The sequence below is a fragment of the Megascapheus bottae genome, chromosome 14 (assembly GCF_031878675.1).
Source record: "Megascapheus bottae isolate mThoBot1 chromosome 14, mThoBot2.hap1, whole genome shotgun sequence".
Lineage (NCBI taxonomy): Eukaryota > Metazoa > Chordata > Mammalia > Rodentia > Geomyidae > Megascapheus > Megascapheus bottae.
Window position 1 is genome coordinate 6,565,190 of NC_143522.1, and position 24,346 is coordinate 6,589,535.

General features: G+C 36.0%; 1 protein-coding gene across 8 annotated transcripts in view; it reads left to right on the forward strand.

The window, feature by feature from the left end:
* Gphn (gephyrin) overlaps positions 1-24,346 on the forward strand; it is a 337,298-nt gene that overhangs the window by 112,721 nt on the left and 200,231 nt on the right. For all 8 annotated transcript variants that reach the window (XM_090344303.1, XM_090344305.1, XM_090344307.1 and 5 more), the window contains exons 3-4: positions 2,441-2,498; positions 23,358-23,450. In XM_090344303.1, coding sequence (XP_090200429.1) covers positions 2,441-2,498; positions 23,358-23,450 — 151 coding nt within the window. The remainder of the gene's footprint in view (positions 1-2,440; positions 2,499-23,357; positions 23,451-24,346) is intronic.

Here is a 24,346-nt window from a genome sequence, read left to right on the forward strand (position 1 = left end):
AAAAGCTGATGCATATATTAACATTTTATATTATATGAAGAAAATTATGACTTGATCTAAATATTGTCTTCTTATTAGAATTCTTTTTTATTTATTTTTTCTTTTTTTATAAAATGACATTTGTTTGATGATATTTGTTGATACTATAGTATTTCATAAGCCCTAGGTACCTACAAAAGCATTTTGAGAAAGAAATGATTGTTGAATTGAGTCTTAAAATTAATCAGAAATACTCTTTTTCTTTTAATTTTTTAATTTTTATTAGAAAAGTGATGTACAGAGGGGTTACAGTTATGTAAATCAGCTAGTAAGTACATTTCTTTTTGGATAGTGTCTCCCCTTCCCTCACTTTCTCCCAGTTTTTCCCTTCCATTCCCACCCACAAATTATATAGTTCATTTTTTTACATAGTATTTAATGGCTATCATTGAGATGTTGCTTCTTAATTTGATATAATTACCAGTTTTAATTTGTTGATGTTGCAAATTATATTATTTAAAATAAAGCAGTGTTGAACCATGCTGCAATGAATTATACATTTCTTTTTTTTTTAAACTAGAGCCAAAAGATGTACAGTCTACCAGTGGATCTTTAGTATGAAAAGCATTAAAACTATTATATGTTAAGTGTAAATGCTTTTAGAGTTGAGGCCACAAGTTCTCAATTTTGTATTACAAATGGGATGTACATATTTCTTTGCCACAATTTCGACAATAATATAACCCTAGAAAACTATAAAATTAATGTTATATAAACTGTCATGGGATAACTTCTATAAGAATCAGAAATCAAGCCAAGTATAAAGATGTTTATAGATACTCTGTTTGAAGCATGACTGATTTATGGTATAATATATGACTTTTTAAAATCTGTTATGAAAATCACTAAACAATGCTTCTTCTCTCAAGGTAAAATCTTTGAGAGTAGAACAGTGCCCAAATAAAGATATCTAGGAATTATTTTTAAAAAGAAGTCAATGTATATTATCATACATTTACTAAACATATATATGTATATATGATAAAACATGGAAATAGAGGTTTTTGACTCTAAAACAGAGGATTTACTGAAGATTAGTAGAAAGTCTCTTGGCTGTTTTTAGCTCCTTTAATATTCATTTTTGTCAGTTACTAGAACTTAGTATGTGCTATATGCTCAGAAATGTAGATCTCAAACTAAATACATTTGATGAGATACTTTATGAGGTACTTTTCCTTTGTACCCCTGTGTCCAGAGCTTTTGGAATATACTTGAAACCTAAAGGATAATTAGGAGTTTGCAAAGTGATGAAGGACATTCAGAGCCTGGTGCAGTGGCTCATGCCTGTAATCCTCTGTAATACTGTAATACTGTTATGCCTGTAATCCTAGCTACTCTGGAGGCTGAGATCTGAGGATTACCATTCAAAGCTAGCCCAGGCATTAAAGTACATGAGGCTTTTATCTCCAATTAACCACTAAAAATCCAAAAGTGGCACTGTGACTCAAGTGGTAGGACAGTAGCCTTGAGCTGAAGAGGTCAGGAACAACACCCAGGCCCATAGTTCAAGCCCCATAACCTGGTGTGGGGGATTACAATAAGGACTTAATTCCAGGATACTGCTTGATTTATTTTTAAATTACAGATAACTGAGCATGGTTAGAACTTAGAGGAACTGGATGGGTGAAGTGGAATGAGGGATAGTGTTTCAAATTGTCTTATCAAACTTAAGATAATTTGTGTGAACCCAATACAAATAAACATATACTTAATTATGTATCAGATTGCTTATTAGATGCATATTAATATGTATTGATGTCTATTCCTATGTACTAAAGGCAAGAAGAGAAAACTAATGCCAAGATAGCAAGTGGAGCTGTTATAGGGACAGTGTTTTACACTATTCAAGTTAAATTTGTTTTAATTCTGACTAGATTTTTAAGAATTTACTATATTAAATATACCCTGCATGATAAATACAAATAAAATATGTATAAATATGCAAACATAAATTCAAAGGAAATCAAAATCACTGCAAGAGAAAAAAAGGAAAAAGAAAAGATTTATAAAACAGAACACAATTGTGAAAGGAAAGAAAGAATGTTAAAGACTAGAGTGGAAATGATTAAAGTTGAAAAGCAATAAAAATAATCAAGGAAACAAAAACTTGATTCTTTATTTTGAAAGGAATAGCAAAAGTGTAAAAGTAAAATTACAAATGCAAGTCACGATATTGCTAATAATATGCCTTTTGTTATAGTTATTTTTCAGAAAGGGCTACTTTATCTTTAATCTTTTTTGATGAAATAAATAGAAAATATACGCACAAAAAGTTTTCCTCTATGGTCATTGATGTGAGTTTTAGGAAACTATCTGGGATGCTCATGGTATTGGCATCAGTCTTCCATATTTTTCATATACTGTTGCTGGTTTTGAGAATATTTTCTTCTCCTAATTTCAGGTTGGGTGGGACTATATCAGCATACAAGATAGTACCAGATGAAATAGAAGAAATCAAGGTATAGTATGGCACTTTTCACCTCTTTAAAAACATCTTTGTGGGAAAGTTAAAAAACAGTTCCCTTTTTTTTGCATCATTGAGTCTTTGTGTATATTTGTATATCGTTAAATTCTAGATTACCTGAATTTAAAAAATATATACTAGAAAATCATCATTAAATATTATCTACCATTTACAATACATTTCTGAGAAAAATCTTAGAAGAATTAACATAAAACCCTTCTTAAGCAACTTACTAAAAATGTACCAAACATTATAAAAAAAAATCAGTATGTATAATTGACTAGCTATTTGTTTTGTTACTATTTCTTTTCCCTCTATTGTCTCACCAATTATGAGTAATACTAGTTTTGTCCTGGTTCATTTTGAAAAACAACTGCAATTTCAATTAGAATTTGTATAACAAAGTATGAAACAAACTTATTGGAACCATACAACTTTATTTTTTCTAAATTTTTACTTAGTCATATTAAATATTAATCATCTGAACACATTACCCTTCCTTAAAAGCAGTTTGTCATATGTTTTGAACTGACTTGACTCTGTTTCATAGATGAAATTTCATATTTGGTCATAGTATTCAAAGATCAAGGATGCTAGATAAGCTATTAGTAATTACATATAGGAATATTACCTAATCACCTTAAATAGTTCTTAATTTTAGAAAATCTATATTTTATTTGCATTATCTTTAATTCAGTTAAACCCATTGGTCATTATTAGGTTAGTTCCAGTATATCAGGTATTCTAATATATGGTCATTGTCATGTATTAAGACATAATTTTTTTATTAAAGAATTTATTAACACTGATTTTTACATCATATTTCAAATGACATGTTAAACAAGTATTCAAGAAGGGAATCTCTATATACAATCACTGGCACTTAGATTTTAGAACATAATCAAAATTAGGCTAAGGGTTTGTATATCATGTATACATATTAATCTATATAATAAAACATTATGTCTATAGAGTCATAGGTCTTTATGTTAAGACATAATTTTATTTAACACAATTTTATTTAGTATTAGGAAGTTTTAAAGAAACGTATTCCAACTTGATGAATTTGACATAAACTCAGAATTTTTGAGGATTTAACTGAGAGATATGTTGGGTCTAATACATAGCCCTTATTTTGAGATTCTGAAATGGAGATAAATAAAATAAACTTGGAATTCATTTTTGCTTAAAGTTACATGATTACTTGCTGGGTGCAGTGGCCCCAGCTGTAATCGTAGCTACTCAGGAGGCTGGGATCTGAGAATCAAGGTTCAATACGAGCCTGGGCACTAAAGTCCATGTGACTCTTATCACCAATTAACCACTAGAAAATGGGAAGTGGCGCTGTGTCTCCAGGGATAGGACAGTAGCCTTGAGCTAAAGGGCTCAAGGACTGCATCCAGGCCCAGGGGAGGACAGTAGCCTTCAGCTGAAGGACTTAGAGAAAGTGTCCCGACCCAGAGTTCAAGCCCCATGACCCACCAAAAAAGAAAAAAGAAAAGTGATTACTTAAGTGTTTCTAAAGACAAAATCACAAGATTATTATTTCTTGAAATTTTTTTATTAAAGAATTTATTAACATTGATTTTTACATCATATTTCAAATGATGTGTTTAACAAACAGGTATTCAGGAAGGGAATTTCTATATATAATCACTGGCACTTAGATTTTAGAACATAATCAAAATTAGGCTGAGGGTTTGTATGTCATAGATATATAATAATCTATGTAATAAAAAATTATATCTATAGAGTCATAAGTTTTTATGACTATGTAGTTGTGTTTATATTTCCAATACCATGTCCATAGCTTTGGGTATGCAACCTTTGAGTCCTCACTCTTGCACTGTTTGGATCTAATAGCCGCATATTAAGGATACCATGTGCCTTTTGTTCCTTTGGCCTTGACTTATCTTATTTAACATGATTCACTCTGGATTCATCCACCTCCCTCCAAATGCCATTATTTTATCTTCTCTGTGGGCTATGTAGAATATATCACATTTTCTGTATCCATTCATCTGCAGTAGGGCATCTGAATTGTTTCCATCGCCTGGCTATTGTGAATAGTGCAGAGATAAACATAGCTAGAGCAGATGTCCTTATCATATCTTGGGTTATGATGTTCAGGGTAGATACCCAGAAGTGGTATGGTGGGATCGTAGGGAAAGTCAATTTTCAGTTTTTTCAGAAACCTCCACACTGCTTTCAAGAGTGGCTGAACTAGTTTACAATCCCACCAGCAGTGTAGTAGTGTTCCTTTTTCTCCACAACCCTGCCAGCATCTGTCATTGAGTTCAAAATCTTGGGCAGTCTTGTGCGGATAAGGTGGTATCTTAGGGTTGTTTTTATTTGCATTTCCTTTATGACCATGGATGATGGTCTTTTGATAAGTCTCACTTTAGTTCCCTTGCCCATTTAGTGATTGGTTTGTTGGGTTTGGGGGGATTAGTTTCTTGAGTTCCCTGTAGATACTGGATATTAAGCATTTGTCAGATGTATTATTGGTAAATATCTTTTCCCACTTGGTTGGCTATCTCTCTATTTTTGTGGCTATGCTTTTATCTGTGCAGAAACTTTTTAGGTAGTCCCATTTATCAAGTTTCTTTGCAATCTGTTGTGACCTTGGGATTCTGTTCAGTTGTCTTTTGCCTGTGCTGTGAGTTCCACTGTCTCTTCTACTCTAATATGTAGCAGTTTCAAGGATTCCAGTCTGACATTGGGGTCTTTGATCCACTTTGAGTTAATGCTTGTGCATGGCAAAAGACTAGGGTCAATTTTTAGTTTTCTGCATGTGGCTGCCCAGTTTTGCCAGCACCAATAATTGAATAGGCTGGGTTCCACAGTATATCTTTGGCTCCTTTGTCAAATACAAGTTGCCTACAGCTATGTGGTTTTGTTTCTGGGTCTTCTATTCTGTTCCACTGATCTTCTGGTCTGTTTTTGTGCCAATACCATGCTGTTTTTGTTATTATGGCTCTATAGTAGAGTTTGAAGTCTGGTATTGTAATACTACCAGCATTGCTCTTTTTGCCTGGAATGGTTTTGGCCATTCTAGGTCTTTTCTTGTTCCATGTGAACCTTTGGATTGTATCTTCTATTTCAGTAAAGAATGTCTTTGGGATTTTGATGGGGATTGCATTGAATTTGTATATCAATTTTGGCAGTATAGCCATTTTCACTATGTGGGTTCTCCCTAACCATGAGCATGGGATGTCTTTCCATTTCCTAGTATCCTCTTTAATTTCTTTTGTTAGGATTTTCTAGCTTTCATTAAATAATTTCTTTACATTTTTGGTTAATTCCTAAGTATTTTATTCTTTTGGGGGCTGTTGCGAATGGGATCAGTTTCTTGATTTGGCCTTCTGTTTGTTTATTGTTGGTGTACAAGAAGGCTACTGACTTCTGAAGGTTAATTTTGTATCCTGCCACTTTGCTAAAGTGGTTTATTAATTCTAGGAGTTTGGGAGTGGAGCTTATTGGGTCACTCAAGTAGAGGATCATGTCATCTGCGAATAGGAATAGTTTAATTTCTTCTTTCCGTATGTGGATCCCTTTATGTCCTTTTCTGGTCTTATTGCTCTGGCTAATGATTCCAGCACTATATTGAAGAGAAATGGAGAGAGTGGGCATCCCTGTCTAGTTTTAAGATAAATGGTTCCAGTCTTTCACTATTTAGTATAATACTGGCTGTAGGTTTGTCATATATAGCTTTTATTATTTTAAGGAATGTACCTTTTATTCCTATTTTTTCTAGTGATTTCAACATGAAGGGAAGTTGTATTTTGTCACATTATGAAGGGGAGTTGTATTTTGTCACATTACTTCTCCGCGTCTAGAGAAATCATCATGATTCTTATCCTTATGCTCTATTGATGTGATGTATTACAATGATTGATTTGAGAATGTTAAACCAGCCTTGCATGTGCAGGATAAAGCCTACTTGGTTGTGGTGTATAATTTTTAAAATTTGTTTCTGGATTTTGTTTGCTAGTATTTTATTGAGTTTTGCGTCTGTGTTCATTAGAGAGATAGGTATGTAGTTTTCTTTTTTTGTTGGTTTTTTCCCTGGTTTGGGGATGAGAGTAATATTAGCTTCATAAAATGCATTTGGTATTACTCCTTCTGCTTCTATTTCTTGGAAGAGTATAGGTGTTAATTCATCTTTAAACGTCTTGTAGAATTCCACAGTGAAACCATCTGGACTTGGGCTCTTTTTGGTTGGCATTTCCCTGACTGCTTCTGCAATTTCATTGTATGAAATTGGTTTGTTCAGTTTGTTTACCTCTTCATTGTTCAATGTGGGTAGCCTATATTTATTTAAGAAATCATCCATTTCTGCTAGATTTTCTTGTTTCTTTGAATATAGGCCCTAGTAGTACTTATTCATAATGGACTGGATTTCTTGGATATCAGTTGTGATTGTTCCCGTGGGGTCTCTAATCTTGTTTGAGTCTCCCCTCTCCTTTTTTTGGATTAATCTTGGCAGGGGTCTGTCAATTTTGTTGACTCTTTCAAAGAACTAACTTTTTGATTTCTTAATTTTGTGTATAGTAGGTTTTATTTCAATCTCTGATATTTGTGATTTTATTTTTGTTATTTCTGTCCTTCCAGTTGTTTTAGAAATAACTTTTTCTTGCTTCTCTAAGTGTTTCAATTTCTTTTTTAGTGTATTTACATGCTCTTCTTTTGTCTTTTTGATATGCGCTCCTAGTGCGATAAATTTGCCCCTTAGAACTGCCTTTGCTGTGTCCCATAAGTTCCTTTGTGATGTCTCTTGATTGTCATTACATTCAAAAAAGTTTCGAATTTCTTCTGTGATCTGATCTGTAATCCAGGAGTTATTCACAAGTGTGTTGTTCAACTTCCAAGTATATGCATGTTTTTTTACTTTTACTGCATTATTCAGAACTAGTCTGACTCCACTGTGATCAGATAGAATGTATGAGATTATATCAGTCCTCTTGTATCTGCTTAAGTTTTCTGTATGAATTATTATATGATCTATTTTGGAGTGTGTTCCATGTGCTGCTGAGAAAAATGTAAAAAGTTTTGCCGTTGGATGGAAGACTCTGTGTTTATCTGTTAAGCCCAGCTGGGCTATGGTGTCGTTCAAGTCAATGGTGTCTTTGCTTAACTTTTGTTGAGTTGACCTGTCATTTGGTGAGAGTAGCTTATGGAAGTCTCCCACTATGATTGTGTTTGAGTCTATCTTGTTCTGTACTTCTAAGAGAGTTTGCTTGACAAATTTGGGTGCTCCCGTGTTAGGGGAGTAAATGTTTATAACTGTAGTATTGAGGGTATGGATGGTACCCTTTACTAATATGTAGTGGTCATCTTTATCTTTATGTACTGATTTTACTGAGAAGTTAATTTTGTCAAATATTAAGATTGTACTCCTGCTTTTTTGCAGGGCGCATTGGAGTGGAAAATTTGTTTCCATCCATTCACTTAGAATTTGTTTCTGTCTTTGGCAGTGAGGTGGGTCTCTTGGAGGCAACATATTGTTTCTTAATCCAGTCTGCTGCTCTGTGTCTTTTGATTAGATTGTTCAGCTCATTCACATTTAGGGAAATTATGGAGAAGTGGTCAGTATCCGTTGCTATTATTTATTTTTACTTCCAAGTTTGTTTCTTTCTTTTTTTTCCCTTTTGTGTTTAGTGATTTATTGATAGTTGCTTCTTGATGGGGGTTCTTGCTGTTCTGCAAAATATTTTTTATAATGCTGGTTTAGTGTGCACGTATTCATATAGCTTCTCTTTGGAGTGAAATGTTTTTGTTTCTCCCTCAAATGTAAATGCTAGTTTTGCTGGATATATCAGTCTGGATTGGCAGTTGTTGATCTTCAGGACATGAATGATGTCTTTCCCAGTTTTTCTTGCATTTAGGATTTGCGTGGAGAGGTCTGCAGTTATTCTATTTTTTTCCCTTTGTGGTATAGCTCTTTCTTTGTTTTTGCAGCAATTAAGATCAGCTCCTTGATATTCGGGTCGAGTGTTTTTACTAGGATGTGTCTAGATGAGTTTCTTCTAGGATCTTGGCCTGTTAGGAGTTCTGAAACCTTCAATAATGTGAGTATTTTCCCTTTTAAGGTTGGGGAAGTTCTCTGCTATGATTTTGGTGAATAAGAGTTGCATTCCTTTGTCTTGGAACCCCGCCCCTTCATCGATCCCAATTATCCGAAGATGAGATTTCTTGGCTGTGTCTGACAGTCCTGGAGTTCTCTTTGGTAAATTCTGACTTCTTTCTCCAGACTGATGATTCTCTGTTCCAGCTCTTGCATTTTCTCTTCTGTTCCTGATGTCTTGTTCTCCATCTCAGTCAGTCTGTTGCTTAATGTATCCATTTTTGCTTGAATTGTGGACACTGAGCTGCTCATGTCTGCTGAGAGGGTATTCATCATTTCCTCCATTTCTCTTTTGAATTCGAGGAGCTCCTTGGTAATTTCCTGCTTATGTTCCTGGAATTGTTTTTGTAACTCTGCTTTAATCTCTTTAGTTATGTCCACAATCATCTCCTTGAATAGAGTCATGTTTTGTTTGTCTTCAAGTGTCATTTCTTGGGATGGTGATATCTCTCTCGTCCCTTCACTCTTGTTTGTTTTAGGGCTTTGTGTGGGACTTTGATTATTTATATATGTCATAATTCGTCATTGCACTTTCTGAGGCATCGAGGACTGTTGTTGTAGGTTTGTTCTATGGTCAATAGGTGGTGTTCTTTACTTGGCTTGGGACTGGTGGTTCTGAGAATCTGTGTATATGTGTGATTCTCAGCCAAATTGGTTCCACCGCTGACTAGGTCACAGTTAGCAGCTTTTGCAGGTGTTTGGCCTATTCCCAGAGGCTGTGTGCCACTGCACAGCTAGCTCTCAGCCCAATCAGTGGCCCCACAGTGAACTGTAGGATGGAGTTGTGCACTTCGGTCTCAGCTTGCCCAGCAGATGGCTAGTTTTCCTGCCCTGTTCCCAGGGGAGGGGCCCAGCATAGGACTTGGTCCCTGAGGGTGGGGCTGCACCTTTCTGGCTCTCGGAGGGCAACCTGGGCCCCTACTGGTCTTCCCTTCTGTTTCCTGCTGTTTTTCAGCTACTGTGGCTGAGAGTCATTCTGTAACTTGGTGGAGGGTCCTTTGATGCTGTCTTGCAGGAGGCTCCCAGTAGGCGGGTGCCCCGCTTAGGTTTGGGTCAGTGAGATGCTGGTTAGCAGACTCATGCACACTCCCACCTCCTGTTGGAAGGCAGAGTCCTAGCACCCCTCAGTCTCCAGTTTCAGTGGCCTGGGAGAGGAGGTTCTTCAGAAGGTGGGAGCAGGGATACCTCTGCCCTTTTTGGTGGGGTGCTGGGTCTTTGCAGCGCTTGCCTGCCTGACAGTCTCCAGTCAATGGCTTGAGATAGGGAGCTGTTGGGGGAAGGGACAGGATTCTGAATTCCTTGCCTCCCCTGCACTTGCCAGTCTTTATTGGGCAAGGTGGGAGGGGTCTCGGTTAAGTTCTGAGCTTGCCACCAGCTCTGCTTTCTTGATAGGTTTGGGGGAACCCACTGGAATACTTTCTGACAGGGTTTTGCTGTGAGCTGCTCCGCAGTGTTGGAGAGTCGTTTGCTTCCACTCTGGTTTCACCACCATCGGTGCTACCCGTGCCCGGTCTATGTAGGGATTCTGTGTCTGGACTCCGCCACTTTCTGGAGCTATTGGAGTTCGGGTCTTCCCTGGCCCAGCACCCTCTGCTGGGGCTTTTACTGCTTGGGAGAGGGGTCCTCGCATTTTGGATTCTTTGAGAACATTGGATATTAGCTTTATCTAGATTTCTTTTCCATTTTGTGTACTTCTCCTTTGCTTCTTGAATTTGTAGTTGTGGGTTTCTTAAGGTAGTTGGCTCGTGGGATTCCCTGATTCTCTCTATTTGTGGCAGAGACCTATTGTCTCGGCACCCTCTTCCTACCACTCTTGAAATGTTTTTATAATGCCTCAAAATTTGATCTCTAGAAACTCAAACATTTATATATTTTGAGACAGCAGCATTTATATAAAGATTAAAATGTTTAAATCTATCCATTATCATTAAATGAAGTTGAAAAAAATTGCATTCTAAAAATACTGTTTACCCAAGCATTAGCAATAATATTTGATGACATTTTAGATACTGAAAAGTTGAAAAATTAGCTTATGTTTCTGATTTAAAAGGTTGAGTAAATGCGTTGCTTTTAAATTTAAGAAGTTATACTAGAGAAGGAACGATTTTAAGAACAAATAGGTTTTATTATAGATATGAATTTCTGTTGCTTCTTTCAGGTAACTAAATAGTCACTATTTCTTAAGTAAATCATCTGAAAATAAGAGGAGAGTAACAATGTAAGTAAATAGTATTTTTACCTTGTAATCATAAACAGTTGATTAAGATCAGGCTAGTGAATATCATTACATGCCAGTGCTTAGTGAAGTAGTATTAGTGGACAGAAAAAAACAACCATTATTGATGAGAATTATAAGAAAACAATCATTAAAAGTATCAGAACTTGTTCAAGAGTCCTACAGCAAATGACAAAATTTTTCAAGTAAAGGTAAATATGAGTTGAAGCAGTATATGCCACTAGGGCCACCATTCCATCTACACAGATTCTGGTTGATAGATGTACTCTGGGTAAGGTGACCTAGAGTGTGGAATTCCTTCTTCTCTTCAACCACAAGGGAATACAGTATCTGTATGGGAAAGACTGCATAATTTTTCATTGCTTCAGTCCTGATTGCAGAGGCTGAATTGTGACCATTGTAAACTTTCATTCATCTACCCATCCCCATAGAGACTGAAAGCTTAGCTAGTTAAAATGTCTCCCATATTAGAATACTGAGACTCAATCACTCTTAACACAGTGCTTCCATAGGGAAATGTCCCATCAGGAGAGATGAGCCAAAAGAATTGACTACTGATCACATTATAGAGCATTTGAAACTGTGTCTCGGATTTTTGTTTAGGAAGTAAAGCAGTAAGTACATAAGAACACTTCGTTCTGAAAGTAATATATAAATAAGAATAGTTTGTTTGGAAGGTCTTTGCGAGGAACTGCTTTTACTTGAAATAATGTTGGGAAATTGAAGCCTTTGAACTCTTTAGAAATAATGGACATCTGGGTGGTGAGTAATTAAGAGGGACTGAACATTGCTTTATCAAAGCACAAAAGTAAACCAAATGTTTATAAGAAACAGCTTAGAGAAGAAAGGACTGAGAAAGATTCTTCCTGGATTCAACAGACATTAGAATTGGAACTGAAAAACTTCCTTGCTTTAGTTTAATTGGATCAGTCTATGGAGTAATTTTTGTCCTAGGGCATTGTTTAAAACAATAGTGACTGGTGGATGTAAATTTGTGGAGTCTAATAACTGTGTAATGAGGGGAAGGGAAGGCATATAGCTTAACTGAGAGATCAGGGATGAAAGAAGCAAAGGCAACTCTACTTAAACAAAGATAGTCAATCTCATGGTGACCTGTGCTTCTCTAAGCTGAGTCCTCTGAGAAGTGATATTAGAAACTTTAGTAGAAATAGAGTTAACTAAATTAGTCAAGCAAATTCAGTAACCCAGTAACGAGCAACAGCAAAAAATACTCTGAAGAGCAGCGAGGTAATCCATTTCTGAAATTGCCTCCGACATAACATGTCCTCAGACATAACATGTCTGATTTTCAACAAATTATGAGACATGTAAAGAATAGAAGAATGTGACACATCCACAGGAAATAAGAGGAGCAGCTGCCTATGACATATTCTAACTGTTCGATTTAAAAAACATTTCAATGCAGCCTATCGAAAGAAGAAATTAGAAATCATATTGAAAAACCAAAATATCATGTCTCATCGAATAGTTTATTAGAGTTCTCCAGAGAAGTGGTATCAGTTAAAGATACATGTATATGTATATATAACAATATAATCATGTACATATGGAAAGAATCATTTTGATAATTGGCTTTTGTGATAAGGCCAAGGAGTAGCATGGTACACCATCTGCAAGCCAGTGTTATTTAAGTCAGATAAGTTGGTATGAAAGAAGTGGTTAATTTTCTCAACTGCCAAATTCTCCCAGATTTCTCAATTCCTTGTGGATTCTATTCCCCACATCAAAGTTAAACTGGGAAAGGGAAAAGAACCAAGTAGAAAGTATAAATCAGATATATAGGTCTGTATATTCTGTACTGGGCAGCTTCTGCTCATTGACCAAATCACTTGTATAAAACTGATAGCCAGGAAGTCTAATAGTTGGATAAAGTTTGGCCCTTATCCAACTGCCCACTATCCCCTTGACATATACTCTTTCATGTATAATCATTCTTCAGTATGTTTTCATTCCAAATCGGTCTTTTGTAGCACTTAGGGCAGCATCCTAATAATATTAGGCCATGTACCCAAGAACTAAGATACATCTAGAACACAGTATATACCAGTGACAGAACCAAGGATGCTTGTGATGTGACTTTCAATCTGAGGCCTAAGACAAGAAACCAGTAGGTGTAAGTTCAAGTGTCCAGGAACAACAGTGTCCCAGGGCAGAAGGAAAATGTCATTGTAGCACAAGGACAGAGACAGACCAAGTAGACAGTACCTCTTATCTCTGCCTTTTTGTTCTCTTTGGGCCTTCAGCAGACTGGACATTGGCCCTGGGAATTTTAAATTGACACATAAAATGAACCACCCCCTAAAGAGAAATAGGAAAAATGTAAAATAAATGCATCTAGTTTTATAGTTAACAATATCTTAAATGAAATGGAAGATTTACCAAAGGGTCTCTACAATAGGGTTGAGTTGACAGGAGAAAAAATCAATGACTTTAAGAACAGAATAATAAAAAAAAATCAAAGGCAAAGAACAGAGAGAAATAAAACTGAAGAAAAGTGAACAGAGCCTCAACAAATGTAGATCACCATTAAGTATACCACTATTTCCATAATGGAAGTAGAAAAGAAAAGGAGCCTATTATCCTAGCTACTCGGGGGGCTGATATCTGAGGATCAAGGTTCAAAGCCAGCCAGGCACAAAAGGACTTGAGACTCTTATCTCCAATTAACTTCTAGAAAAACAAAAAACAGGAAATGGAGCTTGGCTCAAGGTTAGGATGTAGTTTGAGCTGAAGAGCTCAGGGACAGTGCCCAGGCCCAGGGGTAGGGTGGTAGCCTTGAGCTGAAGAGCTCAAGGACAGTGCCCAGGCCAAGTTTAAGCCCCATGACCTACGAGAGAAAGAGAGAGAGAGGGAGAGAGAGAGAGAGAGAGAGAGAGAGAGAGAGAGAGAGAGAGAGAGAGAGAGAGAGAGAGAGAGAGAGAGAGAGAGAGGGAGGGAGGGAGGGAGGGAGGGAGGGAGGGAGGGAGGGAGGGAGGGAGGGAGGGAAGGAAAGGAAGGAAGGAAGGAAGGAAGAAAAAGGAAGGAAGGAAGGAAGGAAAGCAAGCAAGCAAGCAAGCATTATAATAAATAATGGCCGATCCAGGCACCAGTGGCTCATGCCCGTAATCCTAGCTACTCAAGAGGGTTTGATCTGAGCATCGAGGTTTTGGATGTAGTTCTGTGACTCCAAGTGGTAAAGTGTAGAGTGCTAGCCTTGAGCTAAAGAGCCCCATGAATCCCCCCCCCCAAAAGTAATAGCTGAATATTGACAATTATTATTACAAACAGAAATTCATACATTCAAGAATATAACTTGCCAGGTGCCAGTAGCTCACACCTGTTATTCTAGCTACTCAGGAGACTGAGATCTGAGGATTGTGGTTCAAAGTGAGCCTGAGAAAGTCCTGAGACTCTATCTCCAATTAACTACCAGAAAATCAGAAGTGGTGCTGTAGCTGTTTGAAGTGGCCCTATTGGCTGTTTGAAGCCAACCTGGGCAGAAAAGTTCACAAGACTGACAATCTTCTAACTGACCAGTATAACACCAGACTAGAGACATCAAGTGGCAAAGTGACTACTGATTTCTCAAGTGGTTGCGTTAACTGTGGCTTTGAGTTTAAATCCCAATATAGGAAAATAAGCAGCCTTAAGCATGTATTTTGGTCCACATAATTGTGCATTCTTACTAGATATCAACCTAATGGACAATACAAATATGATCTAGAAATTGTACATAGGAGTCTGCGTTTTTTTTCCATATGATTTTGCCAATTTATACTTATTTAAACATTCTGTGAAATTTCAATTTGATTCATCTCACAGTAATTTCATGTTTTTACTGTACCCATTTTGGAAAAAATAGTAATACTAGGGATATCAGTATATGGTTTTAATTTTTATCTTGATGACTAACATTATTGAGTAACTTGACTTCTTTTAATGCTTTGAATATCCTCATCTGTGAAATATTTGTTCAATACCTTTTCACTCTAAAATTAAGTTTTTGTTTTATATTATTATTATTATTATTATTATTATTATTATTTTGTCTGTCACAGGCCTTGAGCTCAGGACATGGGCTCTGTCCCTGCATTTTCATGCTCAAGGCTAGCATTCTACCCCTTTGAGCTACAGCTCCTGAACTTTCTTGTCTGGGCTGGCTTCAAACCTCATTCCCAAAATATCTAGAATTACAGGCAAGAGCCACATCCCCTGGCTGTTTTCTGTTTTATTTATTAATGTGAATGTAATTCATTTGATTCCTGTATATTTACCACTCTTGTTGTTTTCCTTGTAATATCTTTCAAGCATCTTTGCCAGATAAATGTTTTTAATGTATTGAGTTAACAAATATGTATTAATTGAATCATCCTAAAAAAGTCTATTGTATAAGCACAAAAGTAGTAGCTTGTTATATATTTGTGTGTTTATATAATTTATATAGCAAATATTTTGTAAGCTCAAAAAAGTCAGTAACAAAATTGTGGCTATAAGATCCAAGTAGTTCTTTTTAGGGCAGGTAATGGGGAAGACCCCCAATTCAAAGAAAATAAAAATAAAGGTCAAACATGTTTAGCACAGTGTTTTTTAGAAGTGTATACTTGGCTAAAGCAGTTGTTAACAATGATTGCAGGAGACAAGCTAGGGAACACTGAGAATTTCATTGTAAACAAGATATGTGTTTTCATTACAGGGAACTAAATAATTGTAGAAAAGAACAACATTTTCAGATTTTATTTCAGAGGATTTACTGTTTGTATCAAAATCTGTTGCAGCACAGAGGCAGATTACTTAGAATGTGTTATGCAGTGGCAGCAGGAATGCAAAATAGAGTAGGTTAAACAACGGTGAATAAAATATGCTGCGCTTATTAAATTAAATAAAATGTGCTGTGCTTATTAAAATATTTTGGTATTTTCTATATCTAAATCATTCTGAGCATTTCTAAAAACAAAAATAATGAACTTCTACCTTTAGTAAACAAAAATAAAGCTATTTCTTTAATAGTTATGATTATATCCTTTGAGAAGTATTTAGCATGTTATGGTACAAGAAAATATACTGTAAATGATGGCCATATGATATCATTTTGTATAAATAGAAGTAGAGATTAGAAATAAAGCTTGATTCAAAGTTTTCAGCTCAGACCATTTCATGGAATATTATTCTAGACCATGACATATAAAATAAAAGAAAGATAATATTTGCAATTGTGGAAGGGTGGGCATACCTATTTCTGTTTGTGGAGGGTTTTTTTCACTATAAATAGTTTTCTTCTCTTATTTTGTTTCCTGGTATTGTGTACTTAATTGAGAGCCTTTTTGTTGTTGTTATATTTTTCTGATAAAGTAATATCCCAGAGGATTCATGGAAAGAATACAGTGTCTTCTCAAGTATGAGCAACAGAAAATAGCTGCAGATTTTTTTACTATATTTTTTAATCTAGTGCCCCCATTTTTTTGTGTCAGTCTTTGGGCTAGAACTTAGGGACTGCAATTTTCAACTTTTTGGTGGTTGATTGGATATGAATATCTCTTGGTTTTGAACTGCAATCCTCAGATATCAGCCTCCTGAGTAGCTAGGATTACTCACATGAGCCACAAGTACCCCCCCGCCCCCCACTGCTGCTGCTTTTTTCTTTTTTCCTTTTTGCCAGTCTTGGGTCTTGAATTCAGGGCCTGAGCACTGTCCTTCAGCTTTCTCAAGGCTAGAGGACTACCACTTGAGCCACAGCACCATTTCTGGTTTGTTTTTTTTTCTTCTGTGTATATGGTACCGAGAAATTGAACCCTGGTCTTCTTTTTTTTTTTTTTATTGTAATTAGTAAAAGGGTTACATGATATATGCCAGATAGAAGGTGCATTAATTCACATACATTGATACCTTTTCACATGTCTTGGTACCCGTTTCCCTCCCCCCCACACACCCCCCACCCGTCTTGGTTTTCCCCCCTTCCCTATCAAATTTCAAATAACCAAATACAAATAAGTTCAATATATCAGATAACAAAGTGAGATACTATACCAATATGAGATAACCAAGGGACAGCGAAGGAGATGAAAGACAACATAGTACATTAAGGACAACAATCATTCATTATATGGCTATTGTTTCACTATCCTGGAGGTCCTTTCAATTAGCTTCACATTATATGTCCTTATGTATCAAGATTTTGCTCTATTGCAAATCTCTGCTAGTAGAGCCCAAGGTTTCTACTGATTATGACGAATGAGGGAAACCATTGAGCCTAAGTTCCTTTGAGTCTGGCTTACTTCACTTAATATGATTTTTTCTAAGTCTTTCCATTTCCTAACAAATGGGGCGATGTCATTCTTTCTGACAGCAGCATAGAATTCCATTGTATACAAATACCACAACTTGTTGATCCACTCATCAACTGAGGGACATCTAGGTTGGTTCCATATCTTTGCTATGGTGAATAGTGCTGCAATGAACATTGTTGTGCTAGTGGGTTTAGTATGTCCTTGTTTCTGGGTGGTTGGGTAAATGCCAAGTAGTGGAATTGCTGGGTCATAGGGGAGTTCTATGTTTAGCCTTTTGAGGCACTGCCACACTGCTTTCCATAGTGGTTGAACGAGTTTGCACTCCCACCAACAGTGTAGTAGTGATCCCTCCTGGCCACATCCCCTCCAGCATCTGTTGTCATTCGTTTTCCTGATCTTGGCCATTCTAGCTGGAGTGAGGTGGAATCTTAGAGTTGTTTTGATTTGCATTTCTTTTATGACCAGAGATGTTGAGCATTTCTTCATGTGTATGGGCCATTTTTGTTTCTTCTTCAGAGAAGACTCTCTTTAAGTCTTTGGCCCATTTTTTAATGGGATGGTTGTTACTTTGGAGGTTAGTTTTGGAGTGATTCAATTTTTTGAGTTGTTGATATATTTTAGATATGAGGCCTTTGTCCGTTGTTTGGTTGGTGAAGATCTTCTCCCACTCTGTAGGCTTCCTGATTAGTTTACTAGCTATGTCCTTTGCCATACAAAAGCTCTGCAGTTTAATGCAGTCCCACTTATCCAGCCTTTCTCTGATTTATTGTGATTCTTGGTCTTTATTAAGAAAGTTTCGACCTGTGCCAAGGAGGCCTAGTGTATCTCCTATTCCTTCCTGTAGAGTTTTCAGTGTGTCAGCTTTTACCTCCAGGTCTTTGATCCATTTGGAGTTAATTCTAGTGCAAGGTGACAAAGAAGGATCCAGCTTTAGTTTTCTGCAGGTGCTTAACCAGTTCTGCCAGCACAACTTGTTGAAGAGGCTGTCTTTCTTCCATTCTATTTTTTTGGCTCCCTTGTCAAAGATTAGGTGGCCATAGGTCTGTGGTTTAATATCTGGGTCCTCAGTTCTATTCCATTGGTCTTCAGGCCTCTTCCTGTGCCAGTACCAAGCTGTTTTGAGAATTATAGCTCTGTAATAGAGTCTAAAGTTTGGAATTGAAATTCCTCCTGCGCTGTTCTTTCTGCTAAGAAGTGTGTTTGCTATACGGGGTCTTTTATTATTCCATATGAAATTTTGGATTGCCTCTTCTATTTCTTTAAAGAATGACATTGGGATGTTGATGGGTATTGCATTGAATTTGTAGATAGCTCTTGGCAAGATTGTCATTTTCACAATGTTGATTCTTCCAATCCAGGAGCATGGGAGGTTTTTCCATTTCCTTAGTTCTGCTTTAATTTCCTTTTTTAGGGTTTTAAAGTTTTCGTCAAAAAGGTCCTTTACATTCTTAGTTAAGCTAATTCCTAGGTACTTTATTTTCTTTGAGGCTATTGTGAAAGGAGTTTCTTTCCTGATTATTTCCTCGTTCCTCTCACTGTTGGCATAAAGGAAGGCATTTGATTTTTGAGGGTTGATTTTATAGCCTGCTACTCTTCCAAAGCTTTGAATCAGCTCAAGGAGCTTGGGAGTAGAGTCTATAGGATTCTTTAAATACAGAATCATGTCATCTGCAAAGAGGGATAGTTTTATTTCCTCTTTCCCTACTTGGATCCCCTTTATGCTTGCTTCTTGCCTTATTGCACTGGCTAGGAATTCTAGTACTATGTTAAAGAGTAGTGGAGAGAGTGGGCATCCTTGTCTCGTTCCTGATTTTAGAGGGAATGGCTTTAGATTTTCACCATTAAGTGTAATACTAGCAGTAGGTTTCTCATACACAGCCTTTATTACATTGAGGAATGTTCCATGGATTCCTAGTTTCTCCAGAGCTTTTAACATAAAGGGGTGTTGGATCTTGTCAAATGCCTTTTCCGCGTCTATTGAGACAATCATGTGATTTTTGTCTTTGCTCCTGTTGATGTGTTGAATTATATTAATTGATTTGCGTATGTTGAACCAGCTTTGCCTCCCTGTGATGAATCCAGTTTGATCATAGTGTATAATTTTTTTGATGAGTTGTTGTAGACGGTTGGCCAGTATTTTGTTGAGAAGTTTTGCATCGATGTTCATCAAAGATATAGGTCTATAGTTCTCTTTCTTTGATGAATCTCTGTCTGGTTTGGGGATCAGGGTTATACTGGCTTCATAGAATGAGTTTGGTAAGGAACCTTCATTTTCAATTTCGTTGAAGAGCTTGAGGAGTATTGGTGTGAGCTCTACTTTGAAGACCTTATACAATTCAGCTGTGAATCCATCTGGCCCTGGGCTTTTCTTAGGTGGAAGTTCTCTAGTTGCCATTTCTATTTCAGAGCTTGAAATAGGCCTGTTGAGTTGGCTTAGTTCTTCTTGGTTCAGTGTGGGTATGTTAATATTGGCTAGGAATTCATTCATTTCATCTAGATTCTCAAATTTGTTGGCATAAAGGTTTGAGAAGTATTCCCTCATGATATTCTGGATCTTGGTAATTTCTGTCGTGATATTACCATTTTCATCTGCGATTTTGTTTATTTCGATATGCTCTCTTCTTTTTTTGGTAAGATTTGCTAAGGGCTTGTCAATTTTGTTAATTCTTTCAAAGAACCAACTCCTTGTTTTGTTGATTCTTTCTATAGTTTTTTTGGATTCCAAATCATTTAATTCTGCTTTGATTTTAATTATTTGCTTTCTTCTACTGGGATTAGGGTTGGTTTGTTGCTCTTTTTCCAGGAGCTTAAGGTGAGACATTAACTTGTTGGTTTGCAATTTTCCAACTTGTTGTTGTAGGCACTCAGCGCTATAAATTTTCCTCTGAGTACTGCCTTTGCTGTGTCCCAAAGGAGTTGGTAGTTTGTGTGCTCCTTACTGTTAAATTTCATAGACTGTTGGATTTCTGTTCTGATCTCTTCGATGACCCATTGGTGATTCAACAATGTGTTGTTTAGTCTCCATGAGTTACAGGTGAACCCTGGTCTTCTTGCATGCTAGGTAAGCACTCTACCACTAGGGTAAACTCCCGATCCTGACCCTCCCTTTTTTTAAACCTAGAGCTGAGCATCACCATTTTGTAATACAGATTGAGTAATCTTCCTATCAATATCAGAACATTCTGATCTAGTAAGTAGAACAGCCTTGCCTCTTAGGTTGCTTAAACCTGTCTATCTTTTCATTGTTTTTTTTGTTTTGTTTTGCTGCCTATCTATATTCTCTTATTCATTTACTATTGTAATTACCAAATCTTCATCATATAAAAGTCCTTGCTACCTGAGTGTCAGTGTCTCAAACCTGTAATCATAGCTATTCAGGAGGCTGAGGATCATGGTTTGAAGTAAGCCCAAGTAGAAAAGTTCATGACACTCTTATTTCCAGTAGGCTACTTAGAAACAGCTAGAAGAGGTAGTATGGCTCAAGTGGTAGAATGCTAGCTTTGAGCACAAAGAGGCTCAGGGACAGTACCCAGGCCGTGAGTTCAAGCACCAGGACTGCCAAAAAAAAAAAAAAAGCAAATCAAATTTTGCCTTGGGGCTTGAACTCAGGGCCTGGCACTGGGACTGTCCCTGAGTTTCTTGTTTTTTTCTTTCTTCTTTTTTTTCTTTTTTGCAAAAGTCCTGGAGCTTGATCTCAGGGCGTTAGCATTATTCTTGGGCTTTCTCCAGGCTAACGCTTTATCACTTGAGCCACAGCACCACTGCAGGCTTTTTCTATGTATGTGGTACCAAGGGTCTTTGTGCACGCTAGGCAGACACTCTACCACTAGACCAAACTCCTTGACCCTGTTCTTTCTTTCTTAACTTTACTAAAATTATTAAATTTCTCTACTCATATAAAGACATTTATAAATAAAATTATCTATATAAACTGTGTTGTAACATCTTAAAGATGTTTTGTGTCTGTATGTTTTCTTGTTTAGAAAATTAAACCTCAGCGAACTTTATTATATTAAAATTTGTTATAAAATCAGTTCTTTTATAGCCTATATAATGCTAAATATCAGAGAAGTAAACCAGATAGTTTTTGTTAAAGATTTTTAAACTAAAATTAAGTGAATTATATGATATATGGTATCCATATCAAATATCTGATTATGTTCAGCTTATAATAAAATGTTCAAAGCAATATAATGTGTATAGTATGTATAGCACATACACGTACATATAGATTGTATGTATATACATAATATATATATGGTACTTGTATATACATAGTGTATATATGGTACTTGTATGTGTGGTGTGTGGGTCAGTCCTGAGGCTTGAACTCCTCCTGGGTGCTATCCCTGAGCTTTTTTTTAACTTTTTTTCCAAGGCTAACACTCTGTGACTTAATCTGAACTTTCACTTCCAGTTTTTGATGGCTAATTGGAGATAAGAGTCTCATGAACTTTCCTCCCATAGCTGGCTTTGAACTACAATTCTCAGATCTCAGTATCCTGAGTAACTAGATTACAGTAATGAGCCACAGGCACCAGGAACTATTCCAAAGATATATCCCTGACATTTGAAAGTGCTATAAATACCCCTTCTCCTATCAATTTCATAACTTTAATACGGAGATTTATTTTTCAACAAAAAATTTTAGTATATTCACATATCAGTAAATAAAAATGTGGTTTTACCATTTTTTTGCTTTCTTAGCAATTTATATTTGTTTTTATGTATTTACATTGAAACAGGCACATTCTATTAGTTTCTTTTATGGCACAATTATAGTAGTTGCTTTTTAAAATGAATATATATTACTTATAAATACTGATGGATTTCAGTGTGGTATTTTAAGAAGTATATATACTAAACACACACAGCAGCCTTTTATTGCTACTATCACCGTACTCCCTTTTTGTCCCTTACATTCAGATTTAAGAAAATTTTAATATCTTCCACTTAGAAGAGAAAAAGATAGGCAATATTGTTTTACTGGCTTATTTTCATTAAATATAATGTCTACTAATTGGCTACACATGGTAGGATTTCATTTTCTTTATAGAAATTTTCTTTTTAAAAAATTTATTGAAAAGATGAAAAACAGGAGGGTTATAGTGACATAATTAAGATAACAAATACATTTCTTTTTAAACACATTACCCTCATCCCTCGTTTTCTCACATCTACACCCCCCTCAAGTTGTAAAGTTCGTTCCCAGTGTTGTGTCAAGTAAGCATCAATGTTGCCTTAGTTCATTCTTTGTCCTGATGTTTCTGTGATTACCTTTCCCTTTCCCAGATCAGATAAGTTATATATAAGACAAAGGGTACAGAACACTAAAACAGAAAAAAAAGAAAAAAAAGAACCATATAGAGGACATAATAAGAAGAACCTCTTTCTTCAATTCTTGGAGTTTTGTTGTTGTTGTTGTTGTTGTTTTAGTATGCTTCATTATATATGGCCCTATACACTTAGCAATTGGGCTGTTGAGATCCCCTGTTAAGAATATCATAAACATATTCTAGTTCCCACAAATGAGAGAAACCATGCGACCTTTTCTTTCAGTCTGGTTTACTTAGCTTAATAAAATTTTTGTAGGTCTTTCCATTTACTTATGTATTGAGCAATGCCATTCTTTCTGATGGAAGTATAAAACTCCATTGTGTATACATACCACATCTTGATCTGTTCATCTACCAATGGGCATATGGGTTGGTTATATCTTAGCCATAGTAAATAATGCTGCAGTGAACATGGTTGTGGTGGTAGCTTTAGTATAGCCATCTGTGGTCATTTGGGTAAATGCCAAGAAGTAAGATTGCTGGGTCATAGGGATCCTCTAATTTCAGTCTTTTGAGGACCCTCCATACTGTTTTCCAGAGTGGATGAACAAGTTTGCACTCCCACCAACTGTATGGTAGTGTTCCCTTTTGGCCACATCCTTGCCAACATCTGTTGTTACTAGATTTCTTTATAATGACCATTCTAACCAGGATAAGGTAGAATCTCAGTGAGGTTTTGGTTAACATCTCTTTTATGGACAGAGCTGTTGAGCATTTCTTCATGTAGCTATTGGTCATTCTTATTTTATATGATTTTCTTTATGACAGGATTTTATTTCCCTTTATAGGAATGGGCTCCTAAGTTGATTCCATATCTTAACTACTATGAGTAGCAAGTTTTCGTTGTACCAATGCTATTATTTTCTTTCAGGAAACTCTAATAGATTGGTGTGATGAAAAGGAACTTAATTTGATATTAACAACTGGAGGAACAGGATTTGCACCACGAGATGTCACTCCAGAGGTAAGATACTATATGCTTTTTATCTGTTATTTTCAAGGAATGCACCTTCTAATGTTCCTTCTAATCCCTTTTACTATTTTTATATTTAAAATAATTTTCCTGAGAAAAGAAGTCTTTGCTGTCAGAAGAGTGGAAAAGTTTGACTCTGGATGAATTATTTGGTAGATTATGGAGAAGACTGAACTGTTCTAGAAATTTATCCTTGGCTTGATTTTCTATGGTGTCTGCTAAACCTTATGGTGTTATTGTAAAATTCTGTCTAATGTATTTTATCAATACAGTTGAAAATTGGTTCTGATTCATCTTTAAGTTCCCTTGTCATTTGTCTTAAATTAAAATAAGTTTGAGGATGAGATCATTGCAAATGGGATATTAATAATAATTGTATGGCACCATTGATGAAAAAGTATTTTTACCTAATTTTAAATAAACTGCCAAAGCAAATTAATTTATGAACTTCATGCCACAAGAATCAACTATCTTTGCAAGGAAAAAATATAAAAATAATGAAGAATAGCTAATATTTGTTAATATACAGAAAGAGACACATATTTTTCCTTTTCTTTTTTTTTTTTTGCCAGTCCTGGGGCTAAAACTCAGGGCCAGAGTACTATCCTTGGCCTTGGGCTTTTGTCTCAAGGCTAGACTTCTACCACTTAAGCCTCAGTACTACTTCTGGCTTCTTATATTACTACTTGTGACATAATTTTCTTTACTCTCCAAAAAAGTATTTCTTGGCTCAATTTTGAGTTAACGTTAGCTTTGCCCTTCAAATCAGTACACGATTGTAGCTACACTTTATTTTCAGTTATATACTTTTTGTTTATGCTTATTAAATAATTCCTGCAATTCTTTCTGAAATACACTGTTTTTTTTTTCAAACTTCAGCTTAATCA